Source organism: Chroicocephalus ridibundus, chromosome 8 (assembly GCF_963924245.1).
Source record: "Chroicocephalus ridibundus chromosome 8, bChrRid1.1, whole genome shotgun sequence".
In the NCBI taxonomy this organism is placed as follows: domain Eukaryota; kingdom Metazoa; phylum Chordata; class Aves; order Charadriiformes; family Laridae; genus Chroicocephalus; species Chroicocephalus ridibundus.
Genome location: NC_086291.1, coordinates 57,704,316 through 57,722,303, shown reverse-complemented (window position 1 = coordinate 57,722,303; position 17,988 = coordinate 57,704,316). Strand labels below are relative to the sequence as shown.

Here is a 17,988-nt window from a genome sequence, read left to right as displayed (position 1 = left end):
GTGGGTACTGTTTTTATGTAAGTCATCGTGCCACTAGCCTTGTGTTGTGTGAGGCTTTGTAGCCTTGAATACATTTGTATTGAATACATTACCTTTGTTTCTGAAATAAAATTTAGAAGTAGGATTTAATGAAATAGGAAGATTCTCTGGCTTCTTTAAGCCACCAGAGATTGGATTCCTCTTTGAATGAAATTGGATTTGTTGACTCGTATTTCCCCATCTGCGTGTGCTCCTTTTTTATGCACAGAGGAACAGACTGACAGGGTTTGTATTTTTGCATCTGCAGATCAAGTCTGCAAACTCTCTTTCTAGCCTCCACACTTAATTTCTTATTTGTTTTTGTGATGTATGAGTCCAAAGACTTCAGGAAAAAAGATGTTTTTCCCTTTAAGCTCCACAGCATCAGTTCTGTAGCAGTACTTAAGCCTGTGTTGAATTACCTAAATGGGAGGGTGGGAGTAAAAGAAAAGAGAAGCCATCAGCTTAGAACTCGAGAGACTTGGTGCTCGTCTAATAGAAATAAGAAAATGAGACACAAGAAAACCTGCTTACTGAACTCCTTTGCTGTGGTGCTGACCCGCTGTAAGCTTAGCAACGTGCCCAGAATGCCGAAGCATGGTTCTGAGGTTTGGCAGTTCGCTGTCATAGAATGTTTTCTTGCGATGGCCTTCACGGTCCAGCCCATCCTGGTGCTCCCTTCAGTCCCCACCTGAGCGTCAGCCTGCATTTATCCCTCAGTCCCCCTTGTCCTCACCCCTCCCCACAACCTTTCCCAAGCTGGTTTCTGTGCCATCCCCACTTCCCCGAAAAACCCTAGCTTCTTGCTGCCATCACATTGTTTGTCCGCCTTGTGGCCTTTCAGCCTTCACCCTCCTGTGTTTGCCATCTTCACTTAAGCTCTACGATCTTCAGGGTGGGGATAAACTGCTGCTCTGGATTCGTGCTCTCTCTCATGCACTGGAGAGGGCACGTCTGTTACTGATCAGACTTACCGTCCCAAAGCCAGACAGTGGCTCCCAAAACCTGACAGACTTTCCCTTTCTCCCCAGGACTGCTGCGTGAGCTACGGCGGAATGTGGTATCTTAAGGGAACGGTGCAGTCTTGACGGCGGTGGTAGCGGTTTCAAGTGACCTCCAGGACGAAAGAGAAAACCTGCAGCGGGCGGCACAGAGTAATGCCGTGGCCTCGGGAGCGTGGGGCAGGATCTGACCTACTTTGGGGCACGTGGGCATTGCAGTCATTGACATCCCAGCGCACTCACACACGTCTTTGCATGGCCGCCTGGGTGCAAGAGCAACTAGGAAGACAACGTGGGACCCTGTCTGCAGCTTGATTAATCTGGGATTTCTAATGTATTTCAATTCTCGTTCTGTTTCGTTATTAAAAAATAAAACCATATACTGACACAGACATGATGGAAAATCATGGTCTAATACTTTATTTTGTAAGTAATGCCAATAAATTAAAATTGTTTACAAACATCCCAGTTTTTGTTAAATACCTAGATGCTCATACTTTAGTCCGAGCATTGTAATAGCCCTTGCAGCCCTCTTTATAGAGAAGACTGTCATATTCATGGAAACGTCAGGCCAGGGAGAGGGGAACAAAATCACTGTCTTTGAACTCTGTGCTACGTAGCGATTGTTCTCACCTGTTGTCTGTGAAATGAGTTATTTGGAAAAGCACCTACATTTGAAACAGATGTGGAACAACTACTGCATTTCTTTTATCGGTGTGGGTTTTGTTTGAGGGAGTTTTTGCATTACTGTATGCAAAGACAGGAAGGTAAGTAACCGAGCACACCCTCTGGAAGGCATCTAGCTGTAGTTATCACACGGCAACAATGTAAAACCTCTATTTTGTGTAATTTTTTTTAAATAAAATTTTATCTTGAAGGTCAGTTCTACCCCCGCCTTGTATTTGTCCAAGAAGAAATGGAAGCTGCACCTGTTCCTTTTATAGCCTGAAGGCTTACGGAGGAAGGAAAGGTCAGGAATGTTTTAGTAGGGGTTGAACCGCTTTACGTCATGGTCTTTAGGGGTACCGAGAGGTGGCTGTCACGCTAAGGGCCTGTTGCACAAGGTGCAGTAACTGATCTTTTGGTTATAGGTTTTTCATTGAAGCCAAACTGCAATGAGTTATCTTACAGGAATATCCTCCTGTAAGCATTCTACAACACGGTTACTTTACTGGTCGTGGTCTTTGCTATCATTTCCATCACATGAGAAGCACAAGGAGATTCTGTTTCATCTACTTACACTCAGAAAAGGCTGAGTTGGGTTGTGGTCTAAAGTAAGCAGATTAAGGTACTTAATCCAGATAAGACTGGCTAAGAATACTGTTAGCATGCTTATGGCATTTCACATTTCTGTGGAAAATAATCTATTTTTAAACTGCTAAAACTCTACCATAATAAACAGTCTAGTGTAGTTCAGTAACCACATCAATTAATTGGGAGGTGTTTTGATTTCAGGCAGGTGTTGCAGCCTTTGTCGTGGTCTGCTGTGTGCGCCCATGGCCGACAGCCCTCCTGCAGCCCCACGCCACGGCCTTGCCTCTGGCTGCACCTATAAAGCTTCTCTGCGGGAGAGCCACAGTCTGAGAGAAGTTACGAAGGCAGGACCCAGCCTTGGAGGGTTTTATTGCACAGTACGTACAGCCAAGTGTTAAAGTACAGTACACCCAGAGCTTAGCGACGGCACAGGTAGCCAAGGGGAAGTTACATTACAGAAGAATCAAGTAGTTCTGTGGGAATCAGAGAACATTTTTGATATTTTTAAAGCATAAAACCTGCGTATATACAAAGTGCTCTAAACTAGCCAACAGTAATACACCACTGAATATCACCTATTTAACCAAAAATTCTGAATTGCTTTTACCTGTCTTCTGGTCCAGCAGGTGTGGATTCCCCCTTCCCCTAAAGCGGTGAGGAATACTAGTAGTAAATAAATTGTGGCTAACAGCGTCATGCCTTTCTTGTTTAAGGTTACTGCCTTCCAGTATCTGAACTGGGGCAGACCCCCAGGTGATAAGGATCTAAGTGAGGGAGATCGTGACAGCACAGGTAACCTGATGGCAGAACAGCAGCTTTTCTCCTTTCTTTCCTCCCTCCCCTCCTTTTTGAACAGCAACGACAAACACAACTATGAGGAGAAACTACTTAGTTCCTGCTGGATTTCTATCCCAGACAGGCCTATCCCTTTCCACATAGCGTAATCTTTTTAAAATACAAATTTAATGTGAACTCCATCTGAGCTATGTAGGAAAGATGGCAAGACTAGATAATGCAGGTGCCATCCGCACCAAGTTTACTGTTTCCTGGTTGGTGCAGATGGGCACAATTACTAGTCAGACATGTAGCTTGACTGGATTATTTATTTGCCTAGAAAAATACTCACAAGATTCAGATTACCATTTTTAAATAATTTTCCAGAATGCGATACATGTTTTAGAGGAACTCCCACAATACAAAGTCTTAATACTGCAACTGAAGGACAGCTGTACACCAGCTAACGGGGTACAGTGTAAGGCTTACAGAGCTGCAACAGCAGCAGCTGAACGAAAGCTGAGAAACTGTCAACATTCTGTGTCGACTGTTTGGTACATCGCAGCAATTCAGACAGGCAGTAAGTCGGTTCCCAAGAACAGCTGACCAAATTAACTGTGAGACCCTTTATAAGGAGAAGGACGTCACCTTTCATTGTGCCTTCCCTCCCCTTAATCTCCTTGCCTTTTGTTTTCTTCACACTTTGAAGCAGTTTTACAGAACACACTTCTCCGTATTGTTTTTCAGAACTCGAATACATAGGAATTATTAGTGAGTGGAGAAGGAGAGGAAGAACAAGCGCGTGGTCCCCTGTTTCAGTAGGCTCTGTTCCGGTAGCGCCGTGTCCATCCTCCCACCCCCCAGGCAGCACGGAGCAGATCCACAGAAGCTGACACTGGAAGCAAGAGACAAAACAGTATCATAAGGTTTTACCTGGCCCGTCTCCTTCAAGCACTTGGGAGTCTGTGGTATGTAAGATTAAAAGCTATGCCACTATGTCAACACTACTACTAAAGTTAAATAGCTAAATTGCAAGTTTCTATCTTACCAAATACACATAAAAATGTACTTTGCAGACATTCCACCAAAGAACAGTAGGCCCCAAATAACATAGGAAATCAATTCACAGTATCTTGCCTTAAGACAAAGTGCCCTACATAAGAAACCATACCTAAAAAGCCAGGCGAACTTTACATCAAATCCCTTCTTAGTAGGAAGACGTTTCTACTAATCTGTGGGAGAGCTTAGCGCATGTGAAAACGTCGTATTGGCTTAAACCAAGCACGGTGCAGGCTGCTGTGCCAGCTCTCCACCTCCCTGCCAAAGCAAGGTCAGATAGACCCCTAACTTCGTTATCAAGAATCAAGGAGAGGCTGCCCATGATGCTGGTCAGGGGCTTTGGTTTTGTTAATTTTCTACACAGATGCAATCACAGGGCTAGATCATCACTGCGAACCAAAGGAAAGCCTTAGTCTGGCTCCCTGTGAGAACTCTTAGCTCCGTTATTTTTGAAGTGGACTAAGGAAACTAGCGTCATCTACTGCTCTGGCCAGAGATTAAGTGTAGTACAAAGTAATAGTGTAGTATTAAGCTATGATGTTTGTTTGCTTTACAACCACTAGTTTTTATAACAGTGCTAAATAACATTAAATCTACTGCTACATAGGTACAGGGAGACTAGCTGTTAACTAACTAGATTGTTCACTACAGGTCTACAAGCCAATTCAGAACATTCATTTTGAGTGCTCAAGAAACACATCGGTATAAGGGGGTCTTCTGACATTTCTATCAAGTTTTTCCCCTTCTGGACTAACAGATTAGCCGTCAACAGAAAACAGGTCATCAGCGTGTCCAGTGTTACGGCTGAGAGGAGAGGGACTTGTACTTAGCTCTGTGTTCATCTATTTCTTCCTTTGTTTTTCTGATACAGCTAAAAATTTCCTTGAAGAGTGCTTTATATTCAGGAAGAGCATTTGTGGAAGAGTCACTTAGCTCCATGTTTGTGAATTCTTGATTGCTAGCTGAAAGATCGTACTGGGTATTGCCCACATTTAGGTCTTTGGAATACTGCTTCAGCGTTTGTACAGCCTTGTGTTTCAAAGAATCTTCATCCATTTGACACTTCTTCAAAAGTTCCTCATACTTCACTTTCAGAGCATTATACTGAGCATCAACTTCGTTAAGTACAGAGATTCCTCGCTGCTTCACCGCTTCAGCTCTCCTAATGCACGTTTCTTCATGGCCCCTTAGAATGTCTCCCCCTGCAGCGCTGCTTAGGAAAGTTTCACTGCTGCTCCGTTTCAGTGCCTTCTTCTCAAGCTCCGACACAGTCAGAAGTCCATCATCTGCCGGGCTCTGACCAAGCTCCCTTTCTAAAGATTCCTTGAATGAAACGAAAAAGGATTCTGGCACCAATTTCTCTGCATTATGGAATGTGTTTTCAGACTGAAGTATTTGTCGCATTTCAGCCACTTCCACTTCCAGCTCCTCTGCACGAGCCCGATACAAGTCTGTATCAACAAGCCTCTGTTCAAGCTCACAGTTTTCTTTTACCATAAGACTATATTCCTCCTCCATTGTTACCCTTTTCTCTTTTTCTAGGTTAAGTTGGGCTTGCAGAACTGTAACTGCCTTTTTTAAGTTCTCATTTTCTTCTTCTAGAGGACTTAATTGACTATCCATTGAAGTAATCTTTTCTGCAAACACATGATCATAAACAAAATACCTGCAGAAAGAAAAATAAGTATTATCAAATGTAGGAAGTACAGCTGACCACACCTTCTAAAGTCGTCCTGTCCTGGGTAACTAATGAAAGATTTAAACTGTGTGCTGACACACCTCACAGTATGCATAGCGGTCATTTTACTAACCTATTAGAGTCCATTTAATAATCAGAACAGACTTTGTTAATACTTCCATGCCATCGAATCAAGCCTCTCAGCTTAAGCAGAATGGCAGCTCATTAACAGTTTCAAGTTACAGACGAGCTTATTGAATAACCAGACCTACAATTTAAGTTTAAATAACCATTGCCTCCATGCATCATGCGGTATTTGTGACACTCAGATTTTTTTTGCGCAGCACTCCACTCTTGTAACTTTTACCACTACCGACTGTGGAAACAAGTTTCACAGTTGGCAAGGCAGTTCTGCAGGATGGTACTTCCACAAGCCTTTGGCAGTTTGAAGGAATCCACTTAACTTTTAAATTGTCAAGACGTAACTTCTTTTTGCATGTAAGGATTTATTCTACAGTCCTACTTCCATGTACTGCTGAAGCCCAGACACAAAAGCCTGTTCTGCCTGTCTGTGCAGGTGCTTCACTTACAAAATTACCTTCTAGGACAGAAGCTAGTTTGAGCTTTTACCCCAGGTGATTGTCCTGATGGGCATACTAATGCAGTTCAGCTGGGTAGAACAGCTCTGCATTAAAAAAGCAGCCCAGAGCTCCAGATACCATTTTACCCGCTTAAGCATCATTTTAACCAGCTTAAGTTTGGGAAAGCTACTGCAGGAATTCTGCCGGCCTTGAAACGAAAATATCTACAGGCATCCATGAAAAGGGTAAGTTACAGAAAGTATTTTGCATTTGGGATACTTGTTTTTCAGATTATCTTGTGTGTGCTTTTATCTGAATGAAAAAAAAGTGGGGTGCAAATTGCTGTAAACTTTCTAGGCTACAATTTGATATGGTTGGAGACTTTGGGAGAGAACCTTTCAAGACAGAAAGTGGAACCTGCAGCTTCTCTCACACAAAGAGCAGTGAGGTCTAGAAGTACGCCAGAAGCAGTAGCAACACCACATGGTGCAGGACTATGCAGATGTTTTCCTAGTTGTGAACATTAGATGTTTTTCTGCTAACTTGACATTTGCACTTGTGTCTTAGTTTTTAAAGCTTTGCTTAAAATAATTTCAGTGTTCTCTTTGCTATGCAAGGTAAGAAGTCTTACTGGCGAAGGTCATACAGCTCCTTCAAACATGAGAAACTGTGCATTGATCTTGGCTGGTCAGATCTCTCGTGGCTCATCCGGCCTCGTCCAGACTTTTTCAATTCTTCTACTTGTCGCTGCAGGTCATCTATGTGTGTTTGCAGATTTTCAATAGTCTCCGTCAAGCTAAAAGGTGAAGGAGTACCATTAAAACATGCAAGCATTTAGTCGAGGACATGGGAATTTCCCATCCCCTCACATTGTAGTTTCTTCTCTGCAGGCTGCTCTTTGGCCCCAAAGACCCTTAAATAAAACTATCCTTTCAATTTAACAGTATTGTAGAACACCACTAGACAGAGACAGCCACCCGCTAACTACACAAATACACTTGGACTGCACTTTTTCATATATCGACTGGGGCAGGCAAGGGGGGATCCAGTAAAAGTTTGTTACCTTAATATCTTTTGTTGTGAAGCCCTGCTCTCCACAACAAGTTTTTGATTAGTGTCTTCAAGTTCTCTTGCTGTCACATCCAGCTGTTCATAGACTTTTGCATGCTGATCGTTCATCTGACGCAAGAGCTCCACTTGCTTTGTGAGGTACTGCAAGATAGTATTGCTGTTACTAGTTTAAACTTGACACAAAGACAGGACTATTATTCTGCATTTTTATTTACATTCATAGAAAAAGACTACTAAGTTTCAGAAATGTAGATTCCGGTGGTTGCCTTAGAAAGCGTTCAGTTGAAAAGGTGCTATCAGTAACTCAGCTTGCCTTTGTCGTGGTGGATCTCGCAGCCTTCTATCCAGAGGAGCTGGGTTTCGTTGTGCAAGCTGTTTACCTATCCTTGCTGCAGGCGGGCTTTTGCCAGTACTCAAGCCTTCTGGATTGGGTTTTTCTGTGCTGCAGCCATCACCGATAGAGCCTTGAATCCAGACTTCAACATAGCCCTCAACTGTCCACTGAGTCCTTCCAAAAGCTGCAGTGGGCTCCAACAGAAACTTTCTAACAGCATTGACCCGACAGGTTTCTTAGCATTAAAACTGAAATATTGGGTAGCACTATCCATAATTAAATTTCTTTTCAGATGACCTAAGTTTTGCCAGCCTGAAGCAGCATCAGGTTCAGCAGAACAGAATTTAGGTTGCGGTCAGACTTAAGACAGTATGTGGGCTACTATGTGTCAGGAAGCATCATCAAATTATTGAATTTAATCTTTAATTACTCACGGGGAATTATTCCAGTTACTGTAATCCCAAACAAAGGTCTCCTGCCTTTCTAAAAAATAAAACTCCACATGATGTGTTCTCATTTTCATCCTCTCTGGTTTTACAATTTACAATATAGACTGCTAAGTTTCTTGAATAACATCAGAAAGCTTGGAATTCTCGATCTAAGAGCAGTTAACAATCACCTAAGGCTCTTAATACAAGTGTCTCATATTGTCCAACCCAGGATAGGACTGATCCAGTTTTGAAAATCTACATGAGAATTTGCATCAAACAGACCTGAACGAGAAAACTAACCCTCTAAATCCAAAATACTTTGTTCTTACATAGAATTTAAGAAATATATTCTGTATTATTACATGCTACCTACTGAAATGTAAACTTCAAGTAGGAACATCCAGCAGACTTCTAGGCAGAATTCCTTCTCTCAACATAGGCCTGTTACATACTCAAAACTTCTAATATTCTACTTAACCTTTTACCTCATTAAAAGATTGGTGGGTTTACATTTTAGGCAATTTAAGAACAGATAATAAGTTAATTCGAGGACTAGTAACTGCTGCATACAGACTTCTAGAAGATCAACTTGATAGCAGTTGGCTAGATCCTTTTGTAGCCTGTGTGCACATGACAGAGGATTTACACAAAAATAGTATGTGGATTAGCAGCAGAATCTCAATGTGACCCATTTCAGATTAACTTTCCCTACTGGTTATTCTCAGAAGGAGCTGGAGGTCTTCAGACTTTGTTCAGCAATACGAGCATGGCTAAACACAGAAGCCAAGGCTTTGGTGCCAGAATTGCAAGTTACTGTTTACTGCAATGGGCTTTTGCAGAAGTTTCGGATGAATGGAGGAGCTAAAGCACCATTTTCTCCACCTTGCATCTCCAGTATCCTTCAGTGCTGGTGTTAAATTCTCCTGCCATAACCAGGGCACCAAAACAAAGTATAGATGTGGTAACAAATACTTTAGAAGTTCACATTTAATCTACCTCCCCTGCAACTGAGCACCTAATGTGAAACAGCAGTTGATGCTTCTTGCGTTCTACCACAGGACAAAAGGAGAGTCAGTATTTCTGAAGTCCAAGTGCTGAGAAGAGATTCAGACAGAAATGAAGTTGCCCTTTCAATCCAGCATTTATTACATCTACAATGACTAGTAGTGGCACACGTGTCAGCACAGAGGTCAGATGTAATGATCCAAGGCTGTAAAACGCTTAGTATATTAGCGTTTAATATATTAGATGTAATCTTAAGCATCCCAAAGCCTTTGACCCTTCCTTTTTAGTGACAACGAGGTAGTACAAGGTTCAGAATGACTTCTTATGCAGTTCTAGAATTTGCTACCCATAAGATGTAAATTAATAGGGAAAAAAACCCCAAAGATTTACACTGATGTACTGCACTGAAAAAGCTAGTCAAAAACACAGCAGAGTAGCTACAGGAACAGCTGAAAGATCACCTTTAGGTTACAGAGACAAGCACTTGAAAATTAGGAAAAAAAGCATAGAGACTGGATATGTCACTTGCACACATATCCTGTGCAGTGGGGTATCCTGCCTTGCCACAAAAGACAGAAATATAGATATGAAAACAACTGACTGAACTGCTTTTGCCAGCTAAGTAGTGCACCTCGCATATGCTAACTTCATTCCCGTTTGTTTCAGTGAATTCCTTTAACAGTCTCTTCTGCCAGTAACCTAATATATTCAGTTCCTCTACCTTGAGGTTCTCTCTGGGTATCTGAAGGGGTTCATTTGATTTTCCCTTTTGTACCAGAAATCCAGATGCAAGAGAGACTTTTCTGGAGAAATAAACGTTTTGAGTTGCTCTCACACTTCTAAACTGCACAGGGAAACGACAGGTGGTAGAACTGAGAAGACAGCATGTTATTACGGCAGATATGAATACAGCCCACAGGTGCTTTGACTCAAAAGAGTAAGTTGGGCAAATAAAGGTGCAGGCACTACTTATATCAGGAGCATCACAGAAACTGTTCTTCCATCTCTCTCCCCCTCCTCTCGGAGGAAGCTAACAGGATAACCCAATATACACTCCCAGCCATGTTGGGGGAGAGGAGAAAAGAGAAGAAAGAGGTATCAGATAAAGCCTTCAAAAAGTACTATTGCTCAAGTCTTGATTTGGTTTTTCAATTGGCAGATTATTGAGAGAATAAATTACTCTGTCACTGTCTGCAGTTGTCTGAACATACAAGGACTTGACCCTGCAACACACCAATCACAGAACACTGCTGGGAGGACACTTCTGACCGCTTCCTAGGCTGAAGCTCTCTTACGTAGTCAATAAACACTAACCCTCCAAAAAAGCTTAAGGAAATAAACTGGCTTAAACCAACAGGATATTACATCCTTAATGGCACTAGACTATTTCTATAAATGAATGCCACTTAGCAATAATATATTTTCCATATTTCAAGACAGCATGAAAATACAGCTGCTTATTACATAGCTACACTCAGTGAGCTGGGTTAGTTATCTATTGCAAAGTTATGCTGTGTTATTTCAAAAGGTGTGCTGTAACTGTGTTAAATGCTTCCTTAAACGTGGTTGTTCATACAGGTGTTGAGCCTGAAGTAGAACAGTATTTGTATTGCACCTTGAAGTGTTTGTCCTCTCTAGATCTTAAGAATTAATCTTTTTATAAAAACCATTCATGGCAATAAGTTATTTTTAGGTCTCTGCGTAAGTGAATACATTTTTTGTAATGCTATGGCACTAATCTAAATATCAGCTATTCCAACCGTTGTATCACAGAATGAGTAGGATAACAAAGATGACGTTTAGCACATAATAGAGGAAAAGAGCCAAAGTATGAGGTATAAAACAGAAGTATCTTATTAATTTAAAAAAAAACACACAGAAATTGTGCATAACCTAACAGAAATGCTGCATTTGTATTAACATTACTACTTTAAAGACACCTATATATCTGTAAGTATTAAGCTTAGGATTCTTTAAGTTACCTGTTACCACTAGAATAAGTGTTTTAAGTCTTAAGTTGCAGCTGCACAAAATTCACACACCGTCCGTAACTGTGCAAGTACTGCTTGCACAAAGGAACTCGGATTTTGTAAGAGTCTAGTGTATACCAGCCACAGCCTGTTCCCTGTGATTCAGAACCAAACTGAAATGCTGACTACCTTTCCAATATGTTGTCAGTCAGCAAAGTACTGAATATTTAATCATTTAATTATTAGAGACCATGCATTGCTGTCTAACAGCTGAAAAAAATTCATTATGCTGACAAGTAGTCAAGAACTGCAAGAACACAGGCAATATTAAAAAAATAAGTGAATAAATTTGCCCAAAATGGCCAGGTTTCTCCACCAGGTAACACAAAGATGACTGGTTTTGAAAGGATGGTTATGATTTATTTTTTTCCTGGAAAATACAAAACAATATATCCACTTATTATCCAGTATTTAGATACTTTCTAAGTGTTTGTTTTTGCTGTGTTTGTGTTGTGGGTGTTTTGTGTGTTTTTGTTGTTTTTTGGTTTTTTTTTTTTTTTTTTAATTGAGATAGACTTTAGTTCCACTTACCACAGCTCAGTTTAGTGGAAATATATATCCTCAGATTTTACTTAAGTCGCTCTCCTGCACTTACCAGCACTTAAATTTCGGTGCTGTAACTGCTAACAGTTTCATATAATAATTTATTAATTTATTTTTCATCATATAATTTAATGGCAAGATCAGCAAAGTTTAGCAATAAAATAACTGAAGTAACTTCTCTGTACAAAAAGAAAAATACCAGTAATTTTTTATTAAACAAGCCAAATCCAACATGAAGTTTAAGGGCACAAAGCTTCTGGCAATCAGACAAACAGTTCTAACTACGATGAAGCCTGTACAGGTTCTCAAATTCTCAAAGTAGCAGAAGTGGTTAAAGGCTGTTCAGTATTTTTCTTTAAAGTGTCCATCAGATGTCAAGAAATTCAGATCTCCATTTATGTGCTATTATGCTGCAGATCTAGGTGCTTTAATGCTTGGATCCTTTAAATATTTACCTCTATCTCCTGCAGTTGCTCTTGATTTGTTGCATACATTTGCTGTAAAGATTCTTCTAGTTCAGTGTTACGGTCCAGTAGTGTCTTCCCAAGCTCAGCAGCAAGGTGAAGATCTAAACAAAGAAATCATGTTTGCATGTAAGTTATAGAGCCAATAATATAATCTAATTTTAAAGCATTTTAATCAAATACTTGAGGTGGGTTTTTTTATGGATGTTGTAACTGCTTTAAGTTATTTCCAGTACTCAAAAAGAAAGTTAGGTTGTTACACGTAAGTAGAACATTCACATACCATCTGTAATGCAAGTCTAAGTCAGTCCTGAAACCTAGAAGATACTCTTGTTTCATGAAGCTTCCATAGTTCCTCCTTTGGTCCATCAGACGCATCCAGCCATCTTCTCTTCGCTTCCCACCATCTGCCTAGTACCGCACCAGCATCTCTACCCAAGGTGTCCATTAGCTACACTTCGCCATGTTTACAGCACTCAGAAGAATAAGCATAAAAGACCCTGTAAACGTTCATCAGGCTAGACCCAGGACAAAGCTGGCTGCACTCTTATTTGCTTTGCTGTTCTTCCCCATTACCCCTTCACCAAGGAGCTCGGGTCATACAGGACCAAAGTGCTAAACGAAAACTTCAGATGCTTTTTATGGTGAAACAATAATATCAAAAGACATAAAACTGATAAAGAGATGTAAGTATTCTGCTTTTCAAGCTCATAAACCTAAGAGACAAGAATGGTTTTATGTGCTCCAAAGCATCATTTTAAATGTCGTTTGTTCTCAGGCACTTAATCTCAATTTCACTTCAGTCATCTTCTATCACCTCCAGGGTGCAGTGACTGTAGTTGTTTCAAATGAAGAAATAAGTCATCTGAACACTCAGTTCCTTTTTAGAGGGAAGCTTGCTATCTGTTCAACAGCATCCGTCGTGCTAGACAGTCTATCTTATTATGTTTAAAGACACAAGTAATTTAAAAGCTAACATAATGTGACGAAATGAATCTTGGTGTTATTGCTAAAATTGCAATTACTCTGTGCAGGGTATTACATGTTAAGAATCCAACACATTTCTAAAAATCTCTAATTTTCCACCTCCCTCCCATCACGTGGACCATGACCACGTCATCTCCTGTGTGCATGTAATACAATCTTGTTAGCTTTCACATAGCACTAGCATCACTATGGGAAAGAGACAAAGAGAAGTCAAGCAAAACTTAGATTCACTTCAAGATGACTTAATATACAAGAGACATGTATTGCATCATTGATAGTTGTAGCTAAACAAGAAAACACACATTGTTTTCATTTGATTAAGATGCCCTTGTTTTAACATGTTATCTTACCTCTTTCCTGCCCTTTCCCAATTATCTTATTTGCTAGGCATTGTAATAGTTAGAACACTGTTCCAAGATTGTTTTGTACTAACCTTCAGTTTGGCAGCCCGTCCAAAATTATTATTCCATCTACATACATAAGCCAAAGACCAAATACAGACTTACAAGGACAAGTGAGAAGGAGCATTTGTCTATTAAGTTGTAGATGTCCAATTCTGGCAAAACAACAGCTGTGGTTTCTCTACACATTCTTTACAGCTACAGTGCATTGTTTCCTACCTTAAGATCAGATTCTTAGAATAAATGCCACAAAAATTATTTAAAACAAATCACACTGCATGGGAGTTCTTCACAGTTTCAAAAGATGTATGACTAGGGGCTACACAGCATACTGATCTATACTTGGGAGTTTGTCCTCGCTTTTTTCTAGCTTATCTTAGCTTTTTCTTTGTAGTGCCACTTGTGAAGGGACACTGCCCATTCTAGAGCTGGGGTTTAAAGTATTTGGATAAGGAAACCTTAAGGTGTCCTGCTCAAGTTTTTTCCCATTTTTAAACAGAGACTGTACGTTTTTTACACATGGACAGAATAACTCCCAGTCAAACACCAAGCTCTATCACATGACAGAATACTGGACTCTTCAAATCCAGTGAAATCTATCATCCTATATGAAACGCGGTCTTGATTCACAAGTTCTTACACAATGCAATCTTTACTAGGAGCTACAATCTTTAAAGCTAGTCAACACTACTGGCATCATTCAAGGCAAAGACTAAATAGTCCATTCTTTTATTTTAATAGAATAAGAGCTTTAGAGAGGATTTAGGATTATGTTAAAGACGTAATGCGTAATGGAATTACTTGCTGCCATTTCTCTTCCCAAAGTGAAAGTTTGTTTTGATGTTTAAGTACGTTTAGGAGTTAATAGTTTCATTCTTAAATGCCCTCTCATCTACTAAATCAAGCAGCACATACCACACAGTACTTGGAATACAATGTGATTAATAGAATTCATGTTGTTATACTTACACACTCATTCTGTTCATTAGAATGGCAGACGCACAAATGAGTTACTATGGGAGAAGCGTGCTATTTTGTAATCAAGGCAATTTGTTTCTGAGGGGTAGATGACAAGTGGAAGAGCTCAGGAACATGCATTAAAACCCTAACTCCTAGAGAAAGCAAGAAGTGAAACAATTTCACCTCTTCTAAAATTAAGAATTTGCTTTGCACCCATTTTACTACATTGTTAAGTACATATAAGCCTTTTATAGAGCAAATTTTATGAGTGAGATGTGCAAGATATATATATTCTCCAGATACAGAAGGAAAACATTTACATTTCTCTTAGAGAGTTACTGTACAATACTAGAAGCACACTGCATTTTCTGTTGTAAATTTATGGAAAGTAACAGCTAAGTTCTGCCACAGACATGCATTTTTCCTTTCACTATGAAGATGTCAGCAGAGAGGTTTTTAATAATACAAACTGCATACGTGCAGATCTTAAGATCTTCATTTTAGTAAATCTGATCAGTTGTAGTGGTGTTTAACAGCTCCACCAGAAACCTCTAAAACAGAATAAGACTTCAGTGATAGGTCTTGTGTGATGTTAAACAGCTCTCACTTACCAGCACTTCACAATCTCTTCTGACAGTGTTACTATAACCGAGAAAGATAAAAACAGTACCAAAATCCTTCTCTTCTACTTTTTCATAACCCACCTACCAATGATTCAGAGACTTTTCAATCTAAAAATAAGCCTGGGCTTTTGTCAACGGCAAAAGGCACTAGTAGTTCAAGCTATGTAAGTAAGCCTGGTTGAAGTTTCATTAACTGTAAAATTAAACCTTTTGGGTTTTTAATTTATTTTTTTTTTACTCAGCTTCATATTTCCTATTTTATGTTCAGATTACCCTCTGTTCTGTTAGAGTGAGTAACAGCGAGAGGTAAAAAGAGCAGTCCTCTAAAATAATTCTTTTTCAAAGGCTAGCATACTGCAGCAAAACATCTATGTTGCAGAAGGAAGGATAGCTGTTCCCATCCTTAAAAAGGATTCCATGATCATACTGTTCTCATGCACAGCATGCCAGAAAAGCCCACCTTCATTGTCCAGGCAAAAGCTTTTGGTGTATATGAAGACTACCAATGTTTTTCCAAAACCCAAACCTAATTTCAAGTTTCAAAGACTGGCAGACAAGGACTACAGGCTTGTTTCAGGGTGCTTCATAATGTTTTACAACGTAGGTTTTCTCATAAACCTACTCCTCAGTTTCTAAATGTGCACTGATTGTTTGGGTTGTGAAAAGTTTTGAGAGACCTTGATAAGCAATCTTACTCCTCTGTTTACATACGTTGGTATTGCTTAGTCTTAGGAGAAGGAAGAGTGTCTTTCAGACCCCAGGAGTAAAGTGTTACAGGAACATTGTAAAAAAACCATTCCTGTATAGAATTTCTTCTTTGCATTTCAACTTGCCCATCAGTTTATTTTCCTCCCTTCCGTTTTGGCAAGGCTATCATCACTTCTATTTAGGCTTGTAAAGAGATAATCCCCAGAAAAAGATTGTTCAAATGCTGAGAGAGCGTTAACCAACCTTCAAAATGCACAAACCTCTAGAGCGGAATACTGTTTCTTAAAAGCTCAGAGCAGAGAGACAAATGATGATTATTTCACTAATTTTAATTAAAAAATGAAATTAAAGAAACATCAATAAGACAAAAAGTCAGTTGTTATACATTGTGAAGTCTATTTGTAGGTCTTCTACCCCACAAACACTGACATAGTAAAAACATTGCTAAATCACATCTTCAAATTTTCAACTCTTCTCTTTGACAGCAAACTACAGTTTCAGGATCTTATTTAAATTGATTAGTTTATATCCTAGAGCCATGAAAACATCTATTTTCAGGAAAAAGTACCTAAATACAGGTTTCAAACAGTTAGCTATTTTATAGTCAAAACATACAATTACAGAGACCTATTCCTGTCTCAAAAAAAGTTTCTGCTGTCAGATGCCTGATCTCAGGATGAAAACAGCTTAGCTAGAGCTTTCAAGAGTACCTTTGTTTATACAGTTTATAGTGCAGTAGCACCTACCAATCGCAAGAATTGGTGTACTTCAATGTAAAAGCCTAAGGCTGGAGCAGGTTTGCAGGAAGCCACCTCACCGCTTTGAGCTGGCCTTTTAAGACAAACTCGGGATTAATAACAAAAAGCAGGACTAAGTAAATACCAGTCGCAAACGACACTAAGCTCTTAAGGAAACTGCACATTCTTTCTGTATCATGTCTGTAGAAGACTCTTAGTCCAATTATACTTGGTGTATTCCTGTGACTCCTTCCTTATCTGTCAAATAACTTTTAGCTCTTGCACGCAGTGTTTAAGACCTATTGACAGAATGACATACAGGAGCTAGATACGTATAATTATGATGCACAGTGGAGTTATGCGTATATTTTTAAGATGAAGACTTTGAAAGTTTTTAATAGTGGACCAGAGCCGCATTTACAACTCCGTCGCCTTAAGCCCTTAGAGAGAGGCTCAAGGGGCTCCGCACAGCCCGCCCGCCGACCCTCGGTCGCCGCTTTACGCCTTCTCAAGGGGCGACTTCTCGGGGAGCCGCCTCCCGGCCCCCTCTCCGAGGGACGCGGGTACGGCTCGCCTCGCCCGCGGCAGCCCCTTCCCTCAGACAAAGGCGGCTGAGTCTTCATCGGCAGCGGCGGCCCCTCTGCGCCCAGGGCAGCGGGAAGCGCGGCCCTGAGGGGAGACCGGGCTCCCGCCTGCCACGGCCGCGGGCGGCACCATCCCCGCTCCCGCCGCCGCCCCACGATCCCCGCCGTCGGCTCCGGACCCTTCCCGCCGCCCCGCCCGAGCGCCGGCGTCCCTCCGGGCTCCGCGCCGCCGTTGTGGGGGTGCCCTGCGCGCGCCCGCCCGCCGCCCCCTCCCCTCACACGCCCTCCCCGCCGCCCCTGCCCTCACACGCCCCCCGCCGCCCCGGCTCACCTTGCTGCAGGTCCTGCTGGTCGTACCAGGGCTCATCCTCGCGGATCTCGAACTCTTCCACCAGGCTGTCGGCCAGCATCGCGCCCCTGCCCCTCGCGGCGCGGCAGCAGGACGAGGCGGCAGCGCGCCCGCGGAGCGGACCCCTCGCGGCGGGCGGCGGCGGGGCAGGGCAGCCAGCAGCCGCTCCTCGCCTTAAAAGCCGCCTCCGGCCATTGCCGAGCGTTTCCGGAGTTTGCCGAACCTCTCCCCCTTCTGGCCGGGCTGCGCCGAGCTGCCGGCGGCAACGTGGCAGACTGCGGCCGCCCGCCCACCGCCTCCCCGCGATTCAAACACAACGCCCTCGCCTCTCCTGCGGAGAGCCAATGGGAAGCCGTCCGCCAGGCAGATCGAAAGAAGCCTACTCCAATCACAAAG

At 41.6% G+C, this 17,988-nt stretch overlaps 2 protein-coding genes across 3 annotated transcripts in view; one reads left to right on the top strand and one right to left on the bottom strand.

The window, feature by feature from the left end:
* The window catches only part of POLR3E (RNA polymerase III subunit E), a 30,705-nt gene extending 28,804 nt beyond the window's left edge, over positions 1-1,901 (top strand). For both annotated transcript variants that reach the window (XM_063342946.1, XM_063342947.1), the window contains one exon: positions 1,050-1,901. In XM_063342946.1, the coding sequence (XP_063199016.1) occupies positions 1,050-1,106 (57 nt within the window). In that variant the 3' untranslated portion in view covers positions 1,107-1,901. The remainder of the gene's footprint in view (positions 1-1,049) is intronic.
* A 151-nt stretch (positions 1,902-2,052) lies between these two features.
* On the bottom strand, positions 2,053-17,888 carry CDR2 (cerebellar degeneration related protein 2). The gene is made up of 5 exons (XM_063342948.1): positions 17,575-17,888; positions 12,235-12,347; positions 7,429-7,577; positions 6,997-7,161; positions 2,053-5,772 (listed from the first exon to the last, which is right to left on the bottom strand). The coding sequence occupies exons 1-5, from the start codon at positions 17,651-17,653 to the stop codon at positions 4,905-4,907; spliced, it is 1,374 nt and encodes a 457-aa protein (XP_063199018.1). The 5' UTR covers positions 17,654-17,888; the 3' UTR covers positions 2,053-4,904.
* Between the last annotated feature and the right edge of the window lie 100 nt (positions 17,889-17,988).

Coding starts and splice junctions, on each gene's coding strand:
- CDR2 (XM_063342948.1), bottom strand. CDS start 17,653: ATGCTGGCCGACAGCCTGGTGGAAGAGTTCGAGATCCGCGAGGATGAG. Junction 12,348..17,574: donor CCAGCAGGACCTGCAGCAAG/GTGAGCCGGGGC, acceptor TTCTTTGTTTAG/ATCTTCACCTTGCTGCTGAG. Junction 5,773..6,996: donor GAGCTGTATGACCTTCGCCA/GTAAGACTTCTT, acceptor TTCTTTCTGCAG/GTATTTTGTTTATGATCATG.